Raw genomic sequence first — 19207 nt, 5'->3', positions numbered from 1 at the left:
CCAGGGTCAGTGTACCGTGTTGCTGGGTCACAACGGTGCTGGCAAGACCACCACCATGTCCGTCCTCACAGGTCAGCTCTTCTTCTGTCTGTCTGTCTACGTGTCTCTTGTTCTCCCTTGATATTTGTGTGCGTGTTACTGAGGTCATGAAAGGCTAAGCATTAAGCCAGCGTCAGTGCGAGCAATCATCAACGTCTGGCGCCTCCTTCCACCCCTTAATGACAAGCTTATTGATGTTGCTTCTGTCGCAAATTAACCCACCGTCCGCCTTTACTTGCGCTATTTGTTTTACGGTACGAGACGAGTATAAGTGTTTCCAAGTGACAGCAAGGGATCTACTCCTGTAGGTGTGTACGCCCCAAGCGGTGGATATGCTGAAGTAGGAGGGTGGAACATTGCCACCAACCTGAAGGAGGCGCGGGAGGAGGTGGGTCTCTGTCCTCAACACAACATGCTCTTCGTCGACCTCACCGTCATGCAGCATCTTCTCTTCTTCGGCAGGGTGAGTATCAAACGGACCATATATTACAATCGACTTCTGATACAATTTACTATACCCTTCGACATGTTATTCCTCCCACCTCATTATCTAAGACTGGACGCAGGCAATATTGACTAATACGAACACGTGAACACTATGGCTGCATTTAGTTTGTCTTTATGAACTTTGCATAAGATTATCAGTCTACAGAAATATAAGAGGAATGATAGTTATTATTACCAAGAATATTGTCTTTAACATAACATTCATATCAACATAACATTCATATCAACATAACATTCATATCAACATAACATTCATATCAACATAACATTCATATCAACATAACATTCATATCAACATAACATTCATATCAACATAACATTCATATCAACATAGCATTCATATCAACATAACCTTCATATCAACATAGCATGCTAAACTATTTTATTTGAAATTAATAACTTTGTTTTATTCTTCACAAACAAAATAAAAATAGTTGAAAGGTATGAGAACAGGGGCAGCAAAGAAAGAAGGCCAAGGGATCTTAAAACAACTGGACCTGCTGGATAAACAAGATATGTTTGGTAACCAGCTCTCAGGAGGAATGAAAAGGAAGCTCTGTCTCGCCATTTCTCTCATAGGTGGCTCCAAGGTACAGTACAGTACTCTAAGGTCCTGCTCGAACTGTGTGAAATATTAACACCCGTCTTCAAGATCCAACTGGTTCACACACACACACACACACACACACACACGTCGAGGATTTACTCAAAATACCATACCGATTATGAATTATCCATTGATTTTTTCCCACCCAGCCCCGACCTCCCTCCCCCCCCTCCAAAAAATGTTGCAGCAGAAAAATCCTTATATTACACAAGGAAATTCAGAAATAGTAAATGTAGAAAGTTTTATGTGGCCGAATTAGTCGACTAAGAGAGAGAAAGGTATAAAATATTTGTTGAGAAAGAGAGAGAGAGAGAGAGAGTTCCTGATTAATGATATACAGTAACATAATAAGTCTAATTTCCATAAAAAAAAATTCAGTTCTCAACATAGGTTATCATCACATATCTTCCTGCAGGTGATGATCTTTGTTCCTCCTGCAGGTGGTAATCTTTGTTCCTCCTGCAGGTGGTGATCTTTGTTCCTCCTGCAGGTGGTGATCTTTGTTCCTCCTGCAGGTGGTGATCTTTGTTCCTCCTGCAGGTGGTGATCCTTGTTCCTCCTGCAGGTGGTGATCCTAGACGAGCCGAGCAGTGGGCTGGACCCTGAGTCTCGCCGGTGGGTGTGGGACGTGGTGCAGGGAGAGCGAGGGCGCCGCACCGTCCTCGTCACCACACACCACATGGAGGAGGCCGACGTCCTGGGCGACCGAGTAGCCATTATGGCCTCCGGCAAGGTGGTGTGTGCCGGCTCTACACTCTTCCTCAAGAACAAGTTTGGTAAGGTTAGGTTAGGTTAGGCTCGTGTTAGGTGAGCATTAGATTCGTGTTAGGATGTTAAATCGTCAGGTAAATTAAGTGGAGTGCCTAATCTTCATGCAATCTATCAATCATGGTGTAGCACAGAGTTATGCCTTTTACCTTGACGTTATGCATCATGGTGGCTGAGTTTTGGCTTCCCAGCGAGTGTCGTTAGTTACCGCGCTCTCTTCCCTCAGGTGACGGATACACACTGGATATGATGGTAAAAGAGGATTCGAACCTGGATACCCTGAAGGCGGAGGTGGTGAACCATATGCCCTCCGCCTCCCTCCACACCTGCCACAACGGGGAAGTCACTTTCAAACTCCCGCCCACCACCTCCAAGTTCGCGCCCTTATTGGAGTCCCTCACCACCAGGAAAGAGGAGTTGGGTGTGAGACATTTCGGCCTTTCCCTCACTACTATGGAGCGAGTCTTCATAAGGTATCTGTCTGTCTGTCGGTTCAATGAGTCTCCAAACTGGGTTAACTCATTCATGCTCCTCCTCAGGCTAAGTCAAACACAGCCAGGTGCCCCCTACCACGCCCACCATCTAGTGTGACGTATTTTCTTTATTTTATTGTGATCATAACCCCTTTGATTACTTTGGCATAACCCCTTGAGTACGATAATATATGTCATTGTACTCAAGGGGTTATGTTATCATACTCAGGGGGTTATATCATTGTACTCAACGTATTAAGTCATCGTACTCATGGTACTAAGTCATATCTCTTAATAGACGATCTCACCCATTAAAACATTAGTACAATTATATTTATCACATCTCTCCACTCCTATGGAATCACTATTACTACAACATCATTACCATAACTATACAACCACCACAACAACATCACTACCATAATTATACAACCACCACTACAACATCAGTGCTATAATTATTTAACCACCACTGCAACAACACTACTACAATTACACAACCACCACAACCACAACATCACTACCACAATTATACAACCACAACCATAACATCACTACCACACTTGTATAACCACCACTACTACATCACTCCCACACTTATATAACCAACGCTACAACATCACTACCACACTTATATAACCACTATTACAACATCACTACCACAATTATAAAACTACTACTGCAACATCACTACCATAATTATATAACCACCACTACCACACTTATATAACCACTGTTACAACATCACTACCACAATTATAAAACTATTACTGCAACATCACTACCACAATTATATAACCACCACTACAACATCACTACCACACTTATATAACCACAGTTACAACATCACAACCACACTTATATAACCACCACACCAACATCACTACCACACTTAAATAACCACCACTACAGCATCACTACCACAATTATATAACCACCACACCAACATCACTACCACACTTATATAACCACGGCTACAACATCACTACCACACTTATATAACCACCACACCAACATCACTACCACACTTATATAACCACCACTACAACATCACTACCACACTTATATAACCACCACTACAACATCACTACCACACTTATATAACCACCGCTACAACATCACTACCACAATTATAAAACTATTACTGCAACATCACTACCACACTTATATAACCACCACTACAACATCATTACCACACTTACATAACCACCATTACAACGTCGCTACCACACTTATATAACCACCGGTACAACATCACTACCACACTTATATAACCACCACTACAATATCACTACCACACTTATATAACCACCACTACAACATCACTACCACACTTATTTAACCACCACTACAACATCACTACCACACTTATATAAACACCGGTACAACATCACAACCACACTTATATAACCACCGGTACAACATCACTACCACACTTATACAACCACCGCTACAACATCACTACCACACTTATATAACCACCACTACAACATCACTACCACACTTATATAACCATCACTACAACAAGTAAACAACGACCAGTACAACATCACTACTAAAATTATAAAATATATCATTACTATCAGAGTTGTGAGTAGTCACTATTACAGCATTAGGTAAGACGACTACATTTTTCTCAGCCTTATGAATGAAAGTTGTGAAGGTACCGGCCAAGACTTGACAAAATAATATGAGAAAATGACTTGCCACAACTCGAAAGTTAATCTGTGGAAAGACTTCAAAGACAGGGGTCCAGGAAACATATCCTGCAGCGAAATAAAGGATATAATAAAAAATAACCTGCCCTCAGCATCGTCCAAGTCAAATTCCTGTGTCGAAGACGATCTTCCCCTCGACAAGTTTTTGGGTGGTTTACAGATAAAGAAAGTACTTTCTTCTGGAAATTTTGGCACAGCATTCCTCGCTGACCTCACCAACCACTCGGTTTGTCTTAAGCTCGGTACTAAGTCGTCCCTGAGACGGGCTTTTATTAAAGAAACTTGTCTCATGAAGCGTGTCGATGGCGCTGGTGGAGCTCCAGTCGTGATAGCATCTTGCGCAGATTTCCCAGCCATAATTATGTCTTTTTGTAAGGGAAAAACTTTAGACACGCTGCTTGATAACAAACAGTACACAGTCACTACCTGGTTAAAAATTTTCATAGCAATAGCCACCAGTCTGGGAGAGGTCCACGACAGAGGAGTGGTCCACAACGACTTTAAATAAGATAATGTTCTGATCGAAATGTTGGATGACGGATTCATTAAAGCCCACCTTATCGATTTTGGTCAAGCAAGATAGATTGGACTCTGCATAAACTTTGTGAGTAAGGACCACACGGCGTTCCCTCACTACGCTCCAGAAGTCCTAAATGGCAAGCCCTGTACTCCAGAGGGTGACATCTATTCCTTAGCATACACCATTCTTAATATTTTCAAACAATCAAAAGAAGATCACTTCATAATAGACTGGCCGAAAGATGTAAAGACGCTATGCTTGGAAATGCTGGACGAGGATCAGATATAGCGGCCATCAATTAAGGTTATAATAGACAAGTTGGTCACATCTCTGGAGGACTTGTCATCCTCCATTGACGAAGGAAAGTAGACAACCAGCTGAGTTCTACCTCACAAGGATTCGAGGAAAAGAAGGAAAAATCTTCCGTAAATAAAGATATACAAATCTTGAAATTTACAGCAAAAAAAAAAATCCAAACGGCAGGTTTTCATGTAACAGGACCTAACCTAATATTCGACACCTGCAACGATTTATATCGACTTTTATTTATTTATATATTTTTGTATATACTTCAGTATAAATAAATATTTATTTTAGTTATCATGTCTATTTTATATACCCTACTACTTTTAATCCTGCATTTTATATATATATATATATATATATATAGAACAAGATCAAGTAGTGACATATAATGTGCTGTTCTAAAAGTCTGTGAATTTGGTAAGAGTACAGTACAGTACAATACAGTACACTACTTTCGTGTATACAGTCCAGGTTTTACCTCGCTAATCCAGGAAGCTTGGGACCAGTCCGGTTCCGGATTAGCGAAAATTTCGTACTATCGAAGCCGAGGTTAAAAAGGCAAAATAATGCATAAAATATACTATGACTCTAATTTCTTCAGTATAGAATTTTTTTCCAAAATAGCTAATGTCAAATGCTTGCGTTTTGCTGCATTACAACAGCTTCCACTGCTTACTGGTTTCTTAGGAAGAATATTTAGGGGTAAATTATAAGTATTTAAAGATAAAATAGAGGCAACAGCCACTAGAAGTGAGCTATGACACCGTCCCGAACCATCGAAGCTGCTGAACTATTGGGTCCCAGATCAGCGGGGTCCAACTTGTACTGGTGTATCCCATTTGTCTGTTGAATGATTAGATCACCTGAAGCATTCTAACTTATTTCACGGGAGACTTAAACACCCAAACGCTCCTAAGAATGTTAGATTAAGTTTGTTAGGTTAGGTTAGGTTATTATTTAGTGAAATAATACCGAATAATTTTAACAATTATATTAACTTACACTAGAGTGAGTGAACTAATAGAGAAAACCGAAGCACAAGATCCCAAGACGTCAGAAACATGTCAAGAAAACGGGAATCAGAATATGAACTTAGATGCCATACTAGAAGATGGGTTAGGCAACAGCAGCAGCAGCAGCCAGCAACAACTCTTCAGCAAAGGCAACAGTGAGTCCCTGATCACAGCATTAATTAACAGTCTCTCTCTCTCTCTCTCTCTCTCTCTCTCTCTCTCTCTCTCTCTCTCTCTCTCTCTCTCTCTCTCTCTCTCGTTTAATTGAGATTTAAATAAAAAAATGTCATTGTATCTTGAAATGATACTGTACACTACAGTAAAGTCATTCTCAGAAATAACACAAACTCTACGGTGTTATCCTGCCATGTTGAGCTTACTGCTTCTCTATCCTTTGTGCGTGAACTCGTATGTACATGTAACAGTTTTGTGAAAAAATTACAATATTGAGAATAATTTGGGTAAAAAATTATTGTAAATGCCTTTTATATACCATTTACAGAGTGTGTTTCTGTCATATGTGCCTGAAAAATTATGAACATTTAAAACTACAACTGTTCTTCATAAATATCGTATATGGAACCCATGGACTCAGTGACACAATTCAGTTTTATTTCCGACAGATGGACTAGAGCGGATGACTGGTAACAGGCTCTTGATGCAGAGGATAAAGGCGTTCTTCATCAAGCGAATCATCTACTCCAAACGGAAGTGGCCTCTGATTATCACTCAGGTACTGTGATTATTACATCGGTGCTCTGATTATCACACAGATACTCTGATTATTACACAGATGTTCTCAGTATCACTCAGGCACTATGATTATCGCACAGGTATTCTGATTATCGCTTAAACAGTCTGATTACTCGGTAGTTCTGATTATCAATTTATTACGTTGCTTCGTTAATTAAGGTTTAACTCCATAGTTTCGGTACAATATTTGTGTAATCTCTAATTCTTATTGTTTTCCCCATGTTTGTGTAACTTAAACGAAGCGTTTAGACAACAAAACAGCGATAGTTTGTGGAAATTTTCAAGAGGCAAAAATTTGATAATCCAAACCCTGGGATTATCATGGATTATACGTTCAACAGACCCCAGTGTTAATAGGCCCCAGTCCTTCTAGACCCTAATACTAATGGGTCCTAAACCTTCTTGGTCCACCCCAACCTAACCTAACCTAGGGCCTATTAGGATTGGAGCTTATGAGGGACATTGCTCATCAGGGTTGATCCCATTAAGGACTGTGGCCCATTAAGGCAGGAAGGTTCATCTTGAATCAGCGTCCCTTATTGGCTTCGTTGTGCAGGGTCTGGTGCCGGTGGTGGTGACCGTCGCGTGCCTCTTGGTGGACCAGACTTTCGACTTCCTCATCTCCCAGGAACCTCAGCTGGTCCTCAACACCTCTCTCTTCCCTTACTCCTCCTCCTTCATGAAGGTTGACCCAGACCTCGAAAGTTTGAGCTTCCAGTATCGGTCTCTTTTCTCAGGGAGCCATGAGGTATGTTCTGAGTGATACCTTCTTGGTGTGTAGTTTATGAAGTGTTATCTTCAGGTGAACCTACTCATTACCACATGTGAACCTACTAATTACCACAGGTGAGCTTTCTCATTACCACAAGTGAACCTTCTCATTTCCACAGGTGAGCTCGACTGACAACATGACTGGAAGTTTACTGAAAGCAGCACACGACAACCTTCTACATTATAGGGAGAATAACATTTGCTCTGTAAGTACGGCTGAAAAGGTTGACGCAGCTAGTTGGTTAATGTCTTCCAGCTAATGGGTTTATCGAGCTAGTAGGTTGATGTCTTCTAGCTAATGGGTTTATCGAGCTAGTAGGTTGATGTCTTCTAGCTAATGGGTTTATCGAGCTAGTAGGTTGATGTCTTCTAGCTAATGGGTTTATCGAGCTAGTAGGTTGATGTCTTCTAGCTAATGGGTTTATCGAGCTAGTAGGTTGATGTCTTCTAGCTAATGGGTTTATCGAGCTAGTAGGTTTATCGAGTGGATGTTAATTTAGGTTAGGTTAGGTTAGAGGTGAGTCAGATGAAGATAATTTAGATGAAATTCGATTAGGATTACCTTATGTTAAATTAGTCTAGGGTTAGGTTAGGTTTAGTTAGGTATAATTTGGGTTAGGTTTAGTTGGGTTAGACATGGTTAAATTAGGTTAGATTAAGTTATGTGTTAGGTTAAGTTTGAAAGAAAGAAAGAAAGAAAGAAAGAAAGAAAGAAAGAAAGAAAGAAAGAAAGAAAGAAAAGAAAGAAAAGATTAATCTGGGCTACACTTTGATCTATATAGTAATCAGACCCACCACCTCCTAACAGGCAGAGTTCCTAAGTGAAGAGGAAGCCAACACGTTAAGGATCCTCACTCAGACCATCCCTTTCCACACTCTGGGGATCGGTACCTCCCTCGTCACCAACGCTCTCCTCCGCCTCGCCACCAACTCCACCATCCACACCATCACCACCACCAACTGGCCCCTCCCACCAGATACTACAGTGAGTACCATCTGAAAGCTTCTCCTCTCTTTCGTATGATACCCGTGAAGAAGGTGATGATTCAATGTACTATCTCATTTTCACTACGTCTTGCAACAGAATGTACCCAACAGAATGTACCCAACGGAATGTAACTAACAGAATGTACCCAATGGAATGTAACTAACAGGATGTAACTAACAGAACGTAGATAACAGAACGTAGCTAACAGAACGTAACTAACAAAACGTAGCTAATAGAATGTAACTAACAGAACGTAGCTAGCAGAACGTAGCCAACAGAACGTACCCAACAGAAGATATACTTACTGTGTCTTCAACTAATTCTCAACGCTGACGAACCTCAGATAGTAAACAGATGGTAAACATTGTATATCTTCTCTCTAACGGCGCGACAGTTAAGTAAACAAAAACTGAGTATTGTAAACATCACAAATGATTTTTTTTTTTTTTCAGTGGTTATTCTCGAGTGAGTTTTCGACCAGTAGTCTTGTGTACGCCAATATGATGCCCCTCGCCCTGGCCTTCCTCTCAGCCTCTTTCCTCGTCTTCCCCCTGCAGGAGAGAGAGACTAACACCAAACAGGTAGGTTCATCAGACAAATCAAAGCCAAGTAAGGTACATCCACCCCGTCAATACTAACTACATGTGTATATTTTAACCAATTAGAACCCTCGACACCAAGGTAAAGTATAATCGCGCCCACTCAAAATCAAGGCCAAACTAATGCAACCACGAGAGGTCATTAGTCTGCTCACCATCACGTTAGGCTCATCAGTAAGCACCAACGATGAACGTGTTTACCTTTTGACTTCTACTCTTGTTCCTTCCCCTCGTGTACTTCTGATAGGTAAGAAAAACCGAGAAAGAGAAAAGTCAAGAGAAAAAACGGGAAAGAAGGGGTGAAGGGTTATTTGCTCTTCCATCAGACGTTTTCACATAAATACTTCCCTGAGAGCATTATTTTCTACGGCCGCAGGTACAGGTGATGACTGGGGCTCCCGTGTGGGCACTCTGGGCCACCACTTTCCTCTGGGACTTTACCACCTACATGATATCTTTACTTCTTATCTACATCTGTTTCATGACGATGGACCCAAACGGCTACTTCACCAAAGGCGAAGCTCCAGGTAATGTTAATTTTAGTTATATTTATTCTGCTGTAGACGACATCATCCGAACAAAATTACAGTCAATAAATCTGTCGTATTTCTAATCACTTGGTCTCGCTTCCTAGATGAATAAAGGATATGAAACATACAACAAATTGTCCAGGAGTCTTATGTAAGATTATTTTAATGATTGTTCGTCCTCCAGGAGCGTTGTTCCTCCTCTTACTGCTGTACGGGTGGGGCAGCATCCCTATGGCCTACGTCTTCAGCTTCCCCTTCCAAACTGCTGCCTCGGGCTTCGCTGTCCTGGCCCTCGTAAATATTGTCGCTGGTAACTAATGAAATCTCTCTCTCTCTCTCTCTCTCTCTCTCTCTCTCTCTCTCTCTCTTTCTTATATCAATGTTTTCGACCATTATGGACAATTTCAGCTGAACGACATTTGGCAAGAAACCAATGTAGTAAATATGACATTTATCAAACAAAATAAATGACTATTAATCCTCTCGTGAGATATTACTATTGTGGTTTGTTTACATAGGCCAGCTGATGACAGTGGTGGTGTGGGGCCTGAGGATGGCGGAGCAGCCGACTCTCACCACCGTCAGTGACATCCTCTACTGGGCCACCTCCGTCATCCCTGCCTACCCTGTGGCCACGGTGAGTCTCCACACACACACACACACTAAATTGGGAGATAATTTCGAATATTTTTATTTTTCCATTTTAATTGACTCCTTTCTATTGAGTTGCCTGCTCTCTCTCTCTCTCTCTCTCATATGGTAGAAGACATATAAAGAGTGAGAGGAAGAGGAAGTGAGAGAGATAGGATGTAAATATATCAAGTATCACACTACCCATCGTTCCTCCACAGGGCTTTGGTCACATAGTCCAAGTGGGGGTCCACAACAGCAAGTGCAACCAGTTCAACGAGACGGTTACCCAGGAACTGTGTAAGGCGCTCTACGCGTTCGCTCAAGACAACGATTTCATGCAATGTTGTCGTCAGTATTCCATCTCTTGTCGTTTTCTATAATTACCCCTTCCATTACTCGTTTTCTATGATTCCTCCAACATTCGTTTTCTTTGACTTCCCTTACATTATGTTCTACCAGTCCACTAACACCGTTCTCACTCACTACAACAACTCCAACACTCGTTTTCGCTGACTTCACCAATCCCTCCCAACAGATGTTAAGAGATTCAACATGATGGTTCAACTTAGAAGATTAACAGATGTCTGAGGGTTTAAATTAAGGGTTCAACTTTAGAACTTTACAGATGATTCATTTTTCTAGTATGATAACTACGCTTTTTTAGCCCTTAGATAACAGCGCCTTTAACACAGTATTTCCAGGTTATTAAGAACTTTAGATAACTTATTGTTTTATATAATAAAATTTCTAGTATAATAACTCAATGGTTCGATAAAGGGGGTTGTATTTTCCATAAGGGGGTTTTAGGGTTGGATAAAGAGGATTCTACTGACCTTAATGGGATTCTATAGACCTAGGGGGTTTTAGAGTCGGATAAAAGGGATTCAATTGACGTTGAAGTTATTTTTGGATTGAATAAAGGGGTTTTAGGGTTGAACGTGGCGACTTTATTGACCTTAAAGGAATTAAAGTAGGATAAAACGTTTTATACATAAGTGAACCCAGATCAATCCTGAAACACCCATCACCACCACCACACCACCACCCACACCACTACCCATCACCACCACCACACCACCACACCACCACCCACACCACCACCACACCACCACCCATCACCACCACCACACCACCACCCATCACCACCACCACCCACCACCCACACCACCACCACACCACATCACCACCACACCACCACACCACCACCACACCACCACCACACCACCACCACCCATCACCACCACCACACCACCACCCACACCACAACCAACCCTCATTGCCTCAACCCCATGAATTGAAATTGAAAGAGTGTATTTATCCACAATAACACAGATACAAACTGAGTGAATAACAACAATAATATTTACATAGTTGAACCTTCCGAGTACTGCAGGTTCATCTAAAAGTAATCTCAGTGGTTCTTTATGATTGTCCTTCTCTTTTTTTGACAGGTTACGGCGATCCACCACTCTGTAGTAAAGTGGGGACGGGGGTGTGCCTGGAGGAGTGGTCGTATTATAGACTCCAGCAACCCGGAATGGGCTCAGACCTGCTCTCACTCTTCGTCAATGGGATTATCTTCTTTGGCATTATCGTTTTTATAGAAGCAGGGGCACCAATATTCTTCATGTAAGGGTGTGTGTGTGTGTGTGTGTGTGTGTGTACTATAAGCGTGTGAGTTAATAAAATATAAAAATCAGATATAATAATGAAAGGAATTATATAAATCAAACGAAACATTGTAAGGTGTGTTAAGAGTAACTAACCCCCCCCCCCCACCTCCTTCCCTCCCTAGACGACTGTGGCGCAGAATCTCGTATCAAGATCGCAAGTTCCAGCAGGTGAAGCCACAAGGCCAAGTCCGGGAGGTAGACGAGGACGTAGTTGCTGAGGCTGACCTGGTGACCTCCCTCATGACTGGGTCACAGCCAACCGCCAACACCCTCCCAATGATTAGTAAGTGGCAGGGAGGATACAGTTACCTTTAATAATTAATACAGGTGAGCGTCTGTCCGTCTACATTATTTTCTACGTCGTGAGACGAGAGAAAACAAACATTAATTTTGTTCTATATCTTCCCCATTACTCCGTCACTGCAAGATCTATTAGCGTCGCCTGTATCTAACTGTAACCCTGTGTAATAATTCTCCTGTTGCTAAAATTTATAGAATCTGTGTATTTACCCTGTAGTTCCGGGTGTGTACAGTAAACTAAAAAGCCAGACCGCCGATGTCTTCCGTCGACTGGCGAGACAGCGAACTCATACTAATAACTAACTGGAGGCCCCAATATGGCTGATGGGGGACAGAGGAAGGCTGGGTAGCGCAGAGTACTCAGATTTATGCAGCTTCCTCTCTTGAACAGAGACCTTTGAGCTGTTCCTTAAGTATATGTCCACAGCATAACTCAAGAACGGCACGAGATACAATAGCCACACTTGATTTAAATAAATATGTATTCACCATTACAACCCCTAGAGCTGGTATGTATATAGGGTGCTAAGGTTCAAATCCTGGGCGTAAAAATTAGGTGATAGTGAATGAGTGAGATTACGTACTTTCAGATGGGTCGGTGGATGCCACACTCCTCGCCTCCATGCTGTCCAAGCAGTACTACGGTTGCCTTGTGCGCGCCGTGGACAACATCAGTTTCAGGGTGAACCGCGGGGAGTGTCTAGGCCTGTTGGGGGTGAACGGCGCAGGCAAGACCACCACCTTCAAGATGCTGACGGGAGATGAGGTGCCGACAGCAGGAGACGCTACGATAGACGGCTTGTCCCTCAGCCACGAGAGAAACAAGGTCAGTGCCATAACAAGGTCAAGTATTCAAGTCCTTTCGCTCTCTTGTAGATACATGAGGTGTTGGTCCAGCCTGGGCCAACACTGAAGCCTCATATCAATAGATTAAGGAGTTATATCAGGGGTTCAATTGTGGCACCATGCCTGTTTTTGGAACGTGTTGGCCACAATCATTCACGGGTTGTATCACTTGTTAGCCAGTCACCCAGCGACCTGTAGACCTCCTACATAACAATCCACTCTCACCGCTTCGTCTCTGATCACTCAGTGGTTCGGCATATCAGTACAATAGTGACATATGTGCGCCTGCCGCGACCGGACCTTCCTGGAGATATGTGGTTCTGTTAACACTAAATACATTGTCTATGGTCAAAATTACTCGACTTAGACTAACACTGACACTTCACTGCACTATTTTTTATACACGGAAGTTGTGAACACTCTTAGAACCAGCTTAAAAGACAATATAAACGCTGGGGCTGGTAAACTCCTCGGCACACAACAAAGGTTACTAGGTTCGGGGCTTGGCTAAGATGGCGGCGGTACGTTGTTTCTGGGTTCGGAATTCAGATTCACAAATGTTCATGTGATGATTAATCCTCATAACTGAATAAAGAACGCACTCAGCTCAGTCCTTAACGCTAATGAAAAAAAAAAAAATAAATAAAAAACGTTTTAAATCTGGAACATAAACAAATGTAGAGAGAATATGTGACTGGTGGGGACACTTTGTGTGTACTGAGTGTGTGATGTGAGGTGAGGTGACCATTCTTATTACCACAGTAAAGTACACATTTATGCAGCCAAAGCCTCGGCTACAATACGCTGGTAGTTAACCACAACGCTAAGACTGCACCTGGCACTAACTTTCTTCTACTCGAATTCGACTTCATAATGCAGAGGAAGATCATGTCAACAGAGGTTATATTGTATTTTTATATGTTAACTATTGTAGCACAGTTAATGTTGGCTGATATAAAGAGGACTATGTACAGTCACCCCAAAAAGTCCTGTTGCGAACCACGAACCCCGAGATTCAGACTCGTGAACCCGAAGCAGTAGACACCGATACATTATTCTGTCCATAAATGCTTCGGATTCAAGAGTCTGAATCTCGGGGTTCATGGTTCGCGACAGAACTTTTTTGGGTGACTGTACGACGTTACCTGCAACATTTTCTTTTGGTTTTCTTTGAATCTTTGACATGTTTGTCTTTGTGAACAGTTTGTGCAGAACATCGGGTACTGCCCTCAGTTTGATGCCTTCCTGGATGACCTCACCGGGGTAGAGATGCTGCATCTGATGGGTCGTCTGCGTGGCATGAGTGAGGCACAGCTGAGAGAAAATGTCAACTCCCTGGTGTCACTTGTGGGACTGACAGAGTGCGCTAAACGGCCCTCCTCTACGTACTCAGGAGGTAACCGCAGGAAGCTGTCCACAGCCTTGGCTCTAGTGGGGAACCCGCCCCTGGTGTTCCTGGACGAGCCCACCTCAGGAGTAGATCCTGTGTCTCGTCGTAGGGTGTGGACAGCCATCAGACAAGCCATAAACAACGGGCAGAGTGTGGTGCTTACTAGCCACTCTATGGAGGAGTGTGAGGCGCTCTGCTCCCGTATCATCATCATGTCTCGTGGCAGGCTTCGCTGTGTGGGCACCACCGGCCACCTTAAAGCAAAGTTCGGGCAGGGCTACAGCCTCCAGGTGAAGCTCAGGACTCACGGTTTCACTCAGGGCAACAAGTCAGAAGACGAACAAATTTATGTCACGAAAGTGAATGAGCTGAAGATCGTCATTAATTACTTCCTCCCTGGCTCTACTCTCACCGATCAACACAAGGTACACAACCCACAGTACAAGAGTGTGTGTGTGTGTGTGTGTGTGTGTGTGTGTGTGTGTGTGTGTGTGTCTGTGTGTGTGTGTGTGTCTGTGTGTGTGTGTGTGTGTCTGTGTGTGTGTGTCTGTGTGTGTGTCTGTGTGTGTGTGTGTGTCTGTGTGTGTGTGTGTGTGTGTGTCTGTGTGTGTGTGTGTGTCTGTGTGTGTGTGTGTGTCTGTGTGTGTGTGTGTGTCTGTGTGTGTGTGTGTGTGTGTGTGTGTGTGTCTGTGTGTGTGTGTGTGTCTGTGTGTGTGTGTGTGTGTGTCTGTGTGTGTGTGTGTGTGTGTCTGTGTGTGTGTGTGTGTGAAGTACAGCTCAATTAATAGTTTGCAACATGACATCCCAGAACCAAATGATCATCAATATATTAAAGATTACATTTGCTAATTTTTTCCAGTTATGTTCCCTAAGGAACGGCTTGTAATGCCAATGTAAATATGATCTCTGACTCAACGTTTATGTCCTGCACCACAACAACAGGGTATGCTGGCCTACCGGGTGCCCATCAGCGTGTCCTGGGGTCAGCTGTTCTCGGTGATGGAGGCTCTGAAAGCTGGTCGAGACCCTGGAGCTGCCACGCCTCTGAGAGAAGACCTGCCTCTTGCCTCCCCTTCCACCTCCATCGTGGAGGTGTACGCCGCCTCAGACACCTCCTTGGAGCAGGTCTTCTTATCTTTCGCGAGGGAGGCGGCGATGGAACAAGCTCCTGGTGTCCCTGGTACTGTTACCGATAACAGCGTAGCTCCTGTTGCTTCTAGTGCCTCAATTATCCAAGTCCCCGGTACTAATAACTCCCTCGATATGTATGAAGTACCGACTGGTAACCAGGGGCCGTTGGCACAAGGAGAATCATCCCAAAGTAAAAATCAAGATGGATCACCAAAAATCACAGAATTGTAAAGTAAATTTCATTGTTCACTAAACCTATTTCACGTTGGACATATCCATACGTTAATCTTAATGTATGAATGTTATTTAAAAACTGATATGCAGATCTGTTCTTAATTTGCATTTACTTGTCAGCATAAAATTAATATGGCACGAGTTATTCTCCCACCAATCACACTTTAGGACGCAATCATTCTGCCAAGTTCTAGATATTATATGCTAGGTCTCACCATTTCCTCGAATATGTCAAGGAAGCCACACATCCACAACATTGCTAAAGGTGCCTCCCGAAAGCTGGGAATGCTGAACAGATGCCGTAGCTATTTCACTCCTGAGCAGTTGCTTCAAGTTTATAAGGGATTCATTCGTCCGAACTTGGAGTACTGCTCTCATATCTGGAGGGGGGGTCTTCTTCTGTACAACTGTGAGATAGAGTGGAATCAAAGGCATTTCGTCTTATTAACTCTCCTTCTTTAGTTGATAATCTTTCTTCCCTTTCTCTTCGCCGCCATGTTGCTTCGTTCTCTGTCTTTTACAGATACATTAACGGGCAATGTTCGGTGTATTTGGCATCCTGTGTACCGCCGGCAAGGCCGTGGGCTCGTAACACACGTCTTGCCTGCGTTGCCCACCGTTTCTGTGTGGATGTCGGTCACACTAAAATAACCCGTTATAGTACATCTTTCTTTCCTCACACAGCCAAACTGTGGAATGCTCTGCCTTCTTCTGTGTTTCCATACTCATACAATCTGTCTCACTTCAAAAAGTTGGTTTTCCGGCATCTTCGTTGTGTAGATTAATATATTTATTTCTTTTTCTTTTTTATTTCTTTCTACTCTTATTTTTCGCCCCCTAGGCCCCGTTGTGGGTCGATGACCGATGCCCGGGTGGGCTATTCCCCGTAAAGAAAAATAAAAATTCTGGTAAAACATATATTAGAGTATAATGTTTTCTAGTCAGAGACTGAAAGTGGATATAATATAACATGGTATAAATCGTTACTAAGGTAACCAAAGGTGAAGTGAGATTTAGTAAAGCAGATATACAGTACAGTGCAGTAGCGGTTTCAACAAAGAGTACCTACTGTACATTTTAAATGGTTATACTGTATATCAAACTCTGGGCATAGGTAGACAGATATACGTACAGTAGGCAAAGGTCCATGACCGGACAAATAAACACTTGTGCCATTTAATGGACATATTATTGTTGTTTTTTAATATTGTGTGCATGTGTTTGTGTTTTTACCCCACAATTTCCCTTGTCTTCAAAACCCTGTCCACTTTATGCAACCAGATATAAAGATCATTTTTTTTTTAAATCACCATCATTTATTTAAAAAAACCTTATTCATGTTTGTAGTTCCCATTTTTGTCATCTACCAGTCATTCTTTATGTTTTAATCCGTTAACTACCACTTTCTTGTTTAAAGTAGTTAGGGGTTTAGGATATGCAATTCTCTCTTATACTATCCTGGCGGTCTTCGTTTTCTTTGTTTATGTTATCTTTTTATTTCTGTTTGTGTCTTATCAGTATTTTCATTATATTTGCCGACATATTTTATTCTATCTTTGGCTTTGATGATGAAACACGACGAGTAGAAGGAAACGTTTGCAGTACAATAGGTAAGATTGTTTACGTGTACATATGATTTTATAAATAATTAGAGATATTGCTTCTTTTCTATAGTTTACGAAAATAAAAGAAATACACCTTTAGCTTTCCTGATTATTCATAAAGTCTGTTTTCTATCTTACTCTTTTTTTTATTCGTGATGACAAACTCTTATTTGACTATTTACATAAGAGTGATTTAAAGAATATCATAAACCATGAGTAACAGTAAGTGAAACAGCGAGTATGAAATGATAAAATTGATGAATGAAATAACGAAAGATTAATGACACAAAAAACACTTAGATTATGTAACATGTTAAATAAAATAAGAATATAATGAAACTTCGACACCTTTCTGTATCCTCAATTAGAGTACTGTATACAAAGTTGACTTCGATCAACTTTACCCATTTACCGGTGCTACTTAATTTGGATTATTACTAGAGTAAGAACTTATTTATTATAATGATATATATTGGATTTTTAAAACTTGTATGTTTTAGGAACTAATGCCAATAGAAGCCCCGAAAGCTAAGACCTATAGAACGGTGCTTCATAACCCTGGGACAGTTGAAGCCCCTAAAGCTAAGACCTAGAGATCGGTGCTTCATAACCCTGGGACAGTTGAAGACCCTAAAGCTAAGACCTAGAGATCGGTGCTTCATAACCCTGGGACAGTTGAAGCCCCTAAAGCTAAGACCTAGAGATCGGTGCTTCATAACCCTGGGACAGTTGAAGCCCCTAAAGCTAAGACCTAGAGATCGGTGCTTCATAACCCTGGGACAGTTGAAGCCCCTAAAGCTAAGACCTAGAGATCGGTGCTTCATAACCCTGGGACAGTTGAAGCAAGCAAAGACTAAAATCATAACACACTTGGTCCTCGAGCACTGAAATAGAGTACAGACAGACAGACAGACAGACAAGTATATAACCAAACGGACAGATAGAGAGACAGACAGACAGTGCTTTGTCGTTTCTGTGGATAGATGATAATGAAAGGGTGATATAGAAAGTGAAACGACAATAGGAGTTAAAAGACTTTTATTTGGGGACGTAATTATCATTGAGGCAAAGTTTTGTAGATGCAAATTAGCAAGAGCTACAATGTGGAGAGAATCCATGCCCGAGGAAGAGGGGGGGGAGGGGGAGGAAGAGGAGGATCAAAGAATGTAGTGAGAAAGAAGAGGAAGAGGAAGGGAAAACCATGGATGTATAGGATGAAAGAGAGGGAGGAGGAGAAAGAGAATCAAGGGTAGAAGAAAGGAAACAGGGGAGAAGGAAGGATAATCTCATGATGTAGAATGAAAGAGGAAAAAGGCGGAAGAGTAAGAAGAATGGGAATCACAGGAAGTGAAAGAGAGGAGAATAAGATAGAGAATCTAGGGACGTTGATATAAAAGAGAGGGAGAGAAGGAGAGTCTAGTGAATATTGGATAAAAGTGGGGATGAAGAAGAGGAAGATGACATTGATTCAGTCCTAATACAGACACCAGACCAAATGAGCCCAAGGTTTGGAAGTCACCAGTAGTAGAGGAGTCACCAGTGGTAGAGGAGTCACCAGTAGTAGAGGAGTCACCAGTAGTAGAGGAGTCACCAGTAGTAGAGGAGTCACCAGTAGTAGAGGAGTCACCAGTAGTAGAGGAGTCACCAGTAGTAGAGGAGTCACCAGTAGTAGAGGAGTCACCAGTAGTAGAGGAGAGTCACCAGTAGTAGAGGAGTCACCAGTAGTAGAGGAGTCACCAGTAGAGGAGTCACCAGTGGTAGAGGAGTCACCAGTGGTAGAGGAGTCACCAGTAGTAGAGGAGCT

General features: G+C 42.2%; 1 protein-coding gene across 3 annotated transcripts in view; it reads left to right on the top strand.

Moving 5' to 3' along the window:
• LOC121874993 (phospholipid-transporting ATPase ABCA3-like) overlaps positions 1–16030 on the top strand; it is a 33359-nt gene extending 17329 nt beyond the window's left edge. For all 3 annotated transcript variants that reach the window (XM_042379348.1, XM_042379349.1, XM_042379347.1), the window contains exons 12-31: positions 1–71; positions 348–502; positions 981–1136; positions 1719–1929; positions 2148–2394; positions 5946–6106; positions 6575–6684; positions 7261–7452; positions 7595–7681; positions 8284–8460; positions 8916–9044; positions 9439–9589; positions 9777–9902; positions 10111–10229; positions 10444–10573; positions 11677–11854; positions 12021–12181; positions 12789–13024; positions 14248–14859; positions 15377–16030. The exon at positions 1–71 is cut by the window's left edge and continues 66 nt beyond it. In XM_042379348.1, coding sequence (XP_042235282.1) covers positions 1–71; positions 348–502; positions 981–1136; positions 1719–1929; positions 2148–2394; positions 5946–6106; positions 6575–6684; positions 7261–7452; positions 7595–7681; positions 8284–8460; positions 8916–9044; positions 9439–9589; positions 9777–9902; positions 10111–10229; positions 10444–10573; positions 11677–11854; positions 12021–12181; positions 12789–13024; positions 14248–14859; positions 15377–15796 — 3829 coding nt within the window. In that variant the 3' untranslated portion in view covers positions 15797–16030. The remainder of the gene's footprint in view (positions 72–347; positions 503–980; positions 1137–1718; positions 1930–2147; positions 2395–5945; positions 6107–6574; positions 6685–7260; positions 7453–7594; positions 7682–8283; positions 8461–8915; positions 9045–9438; positions 9590–9776; positions 9903–10110; positions 10230–10443; positions 10574–11676; positions 11855–12020; positions 12182–12788; positions 13025–14247; positions 14860–15376) is intronic.
• Positions 16031–19207: the final 3177 nt, after the last annotated feature.

This window comes from Homarus americanus, unplaced genomic scaffold (assembly GCF_018991925.1).
Source record: "Homarus americanus isolate GMGI-L3 unplaced genomic scaffold, GMGI_Hamer_2.0 scaffold13381, whole genome shotgun sequence".
NCBI lineage: Eukaryota > Metazoa > Arthropoda > Malacostraca > Decapoda > Nephropidae > Homarus > Homarus americanus.
This window is presented reverse-complemented; position numbering and strand designations above follow the sequence as displayed.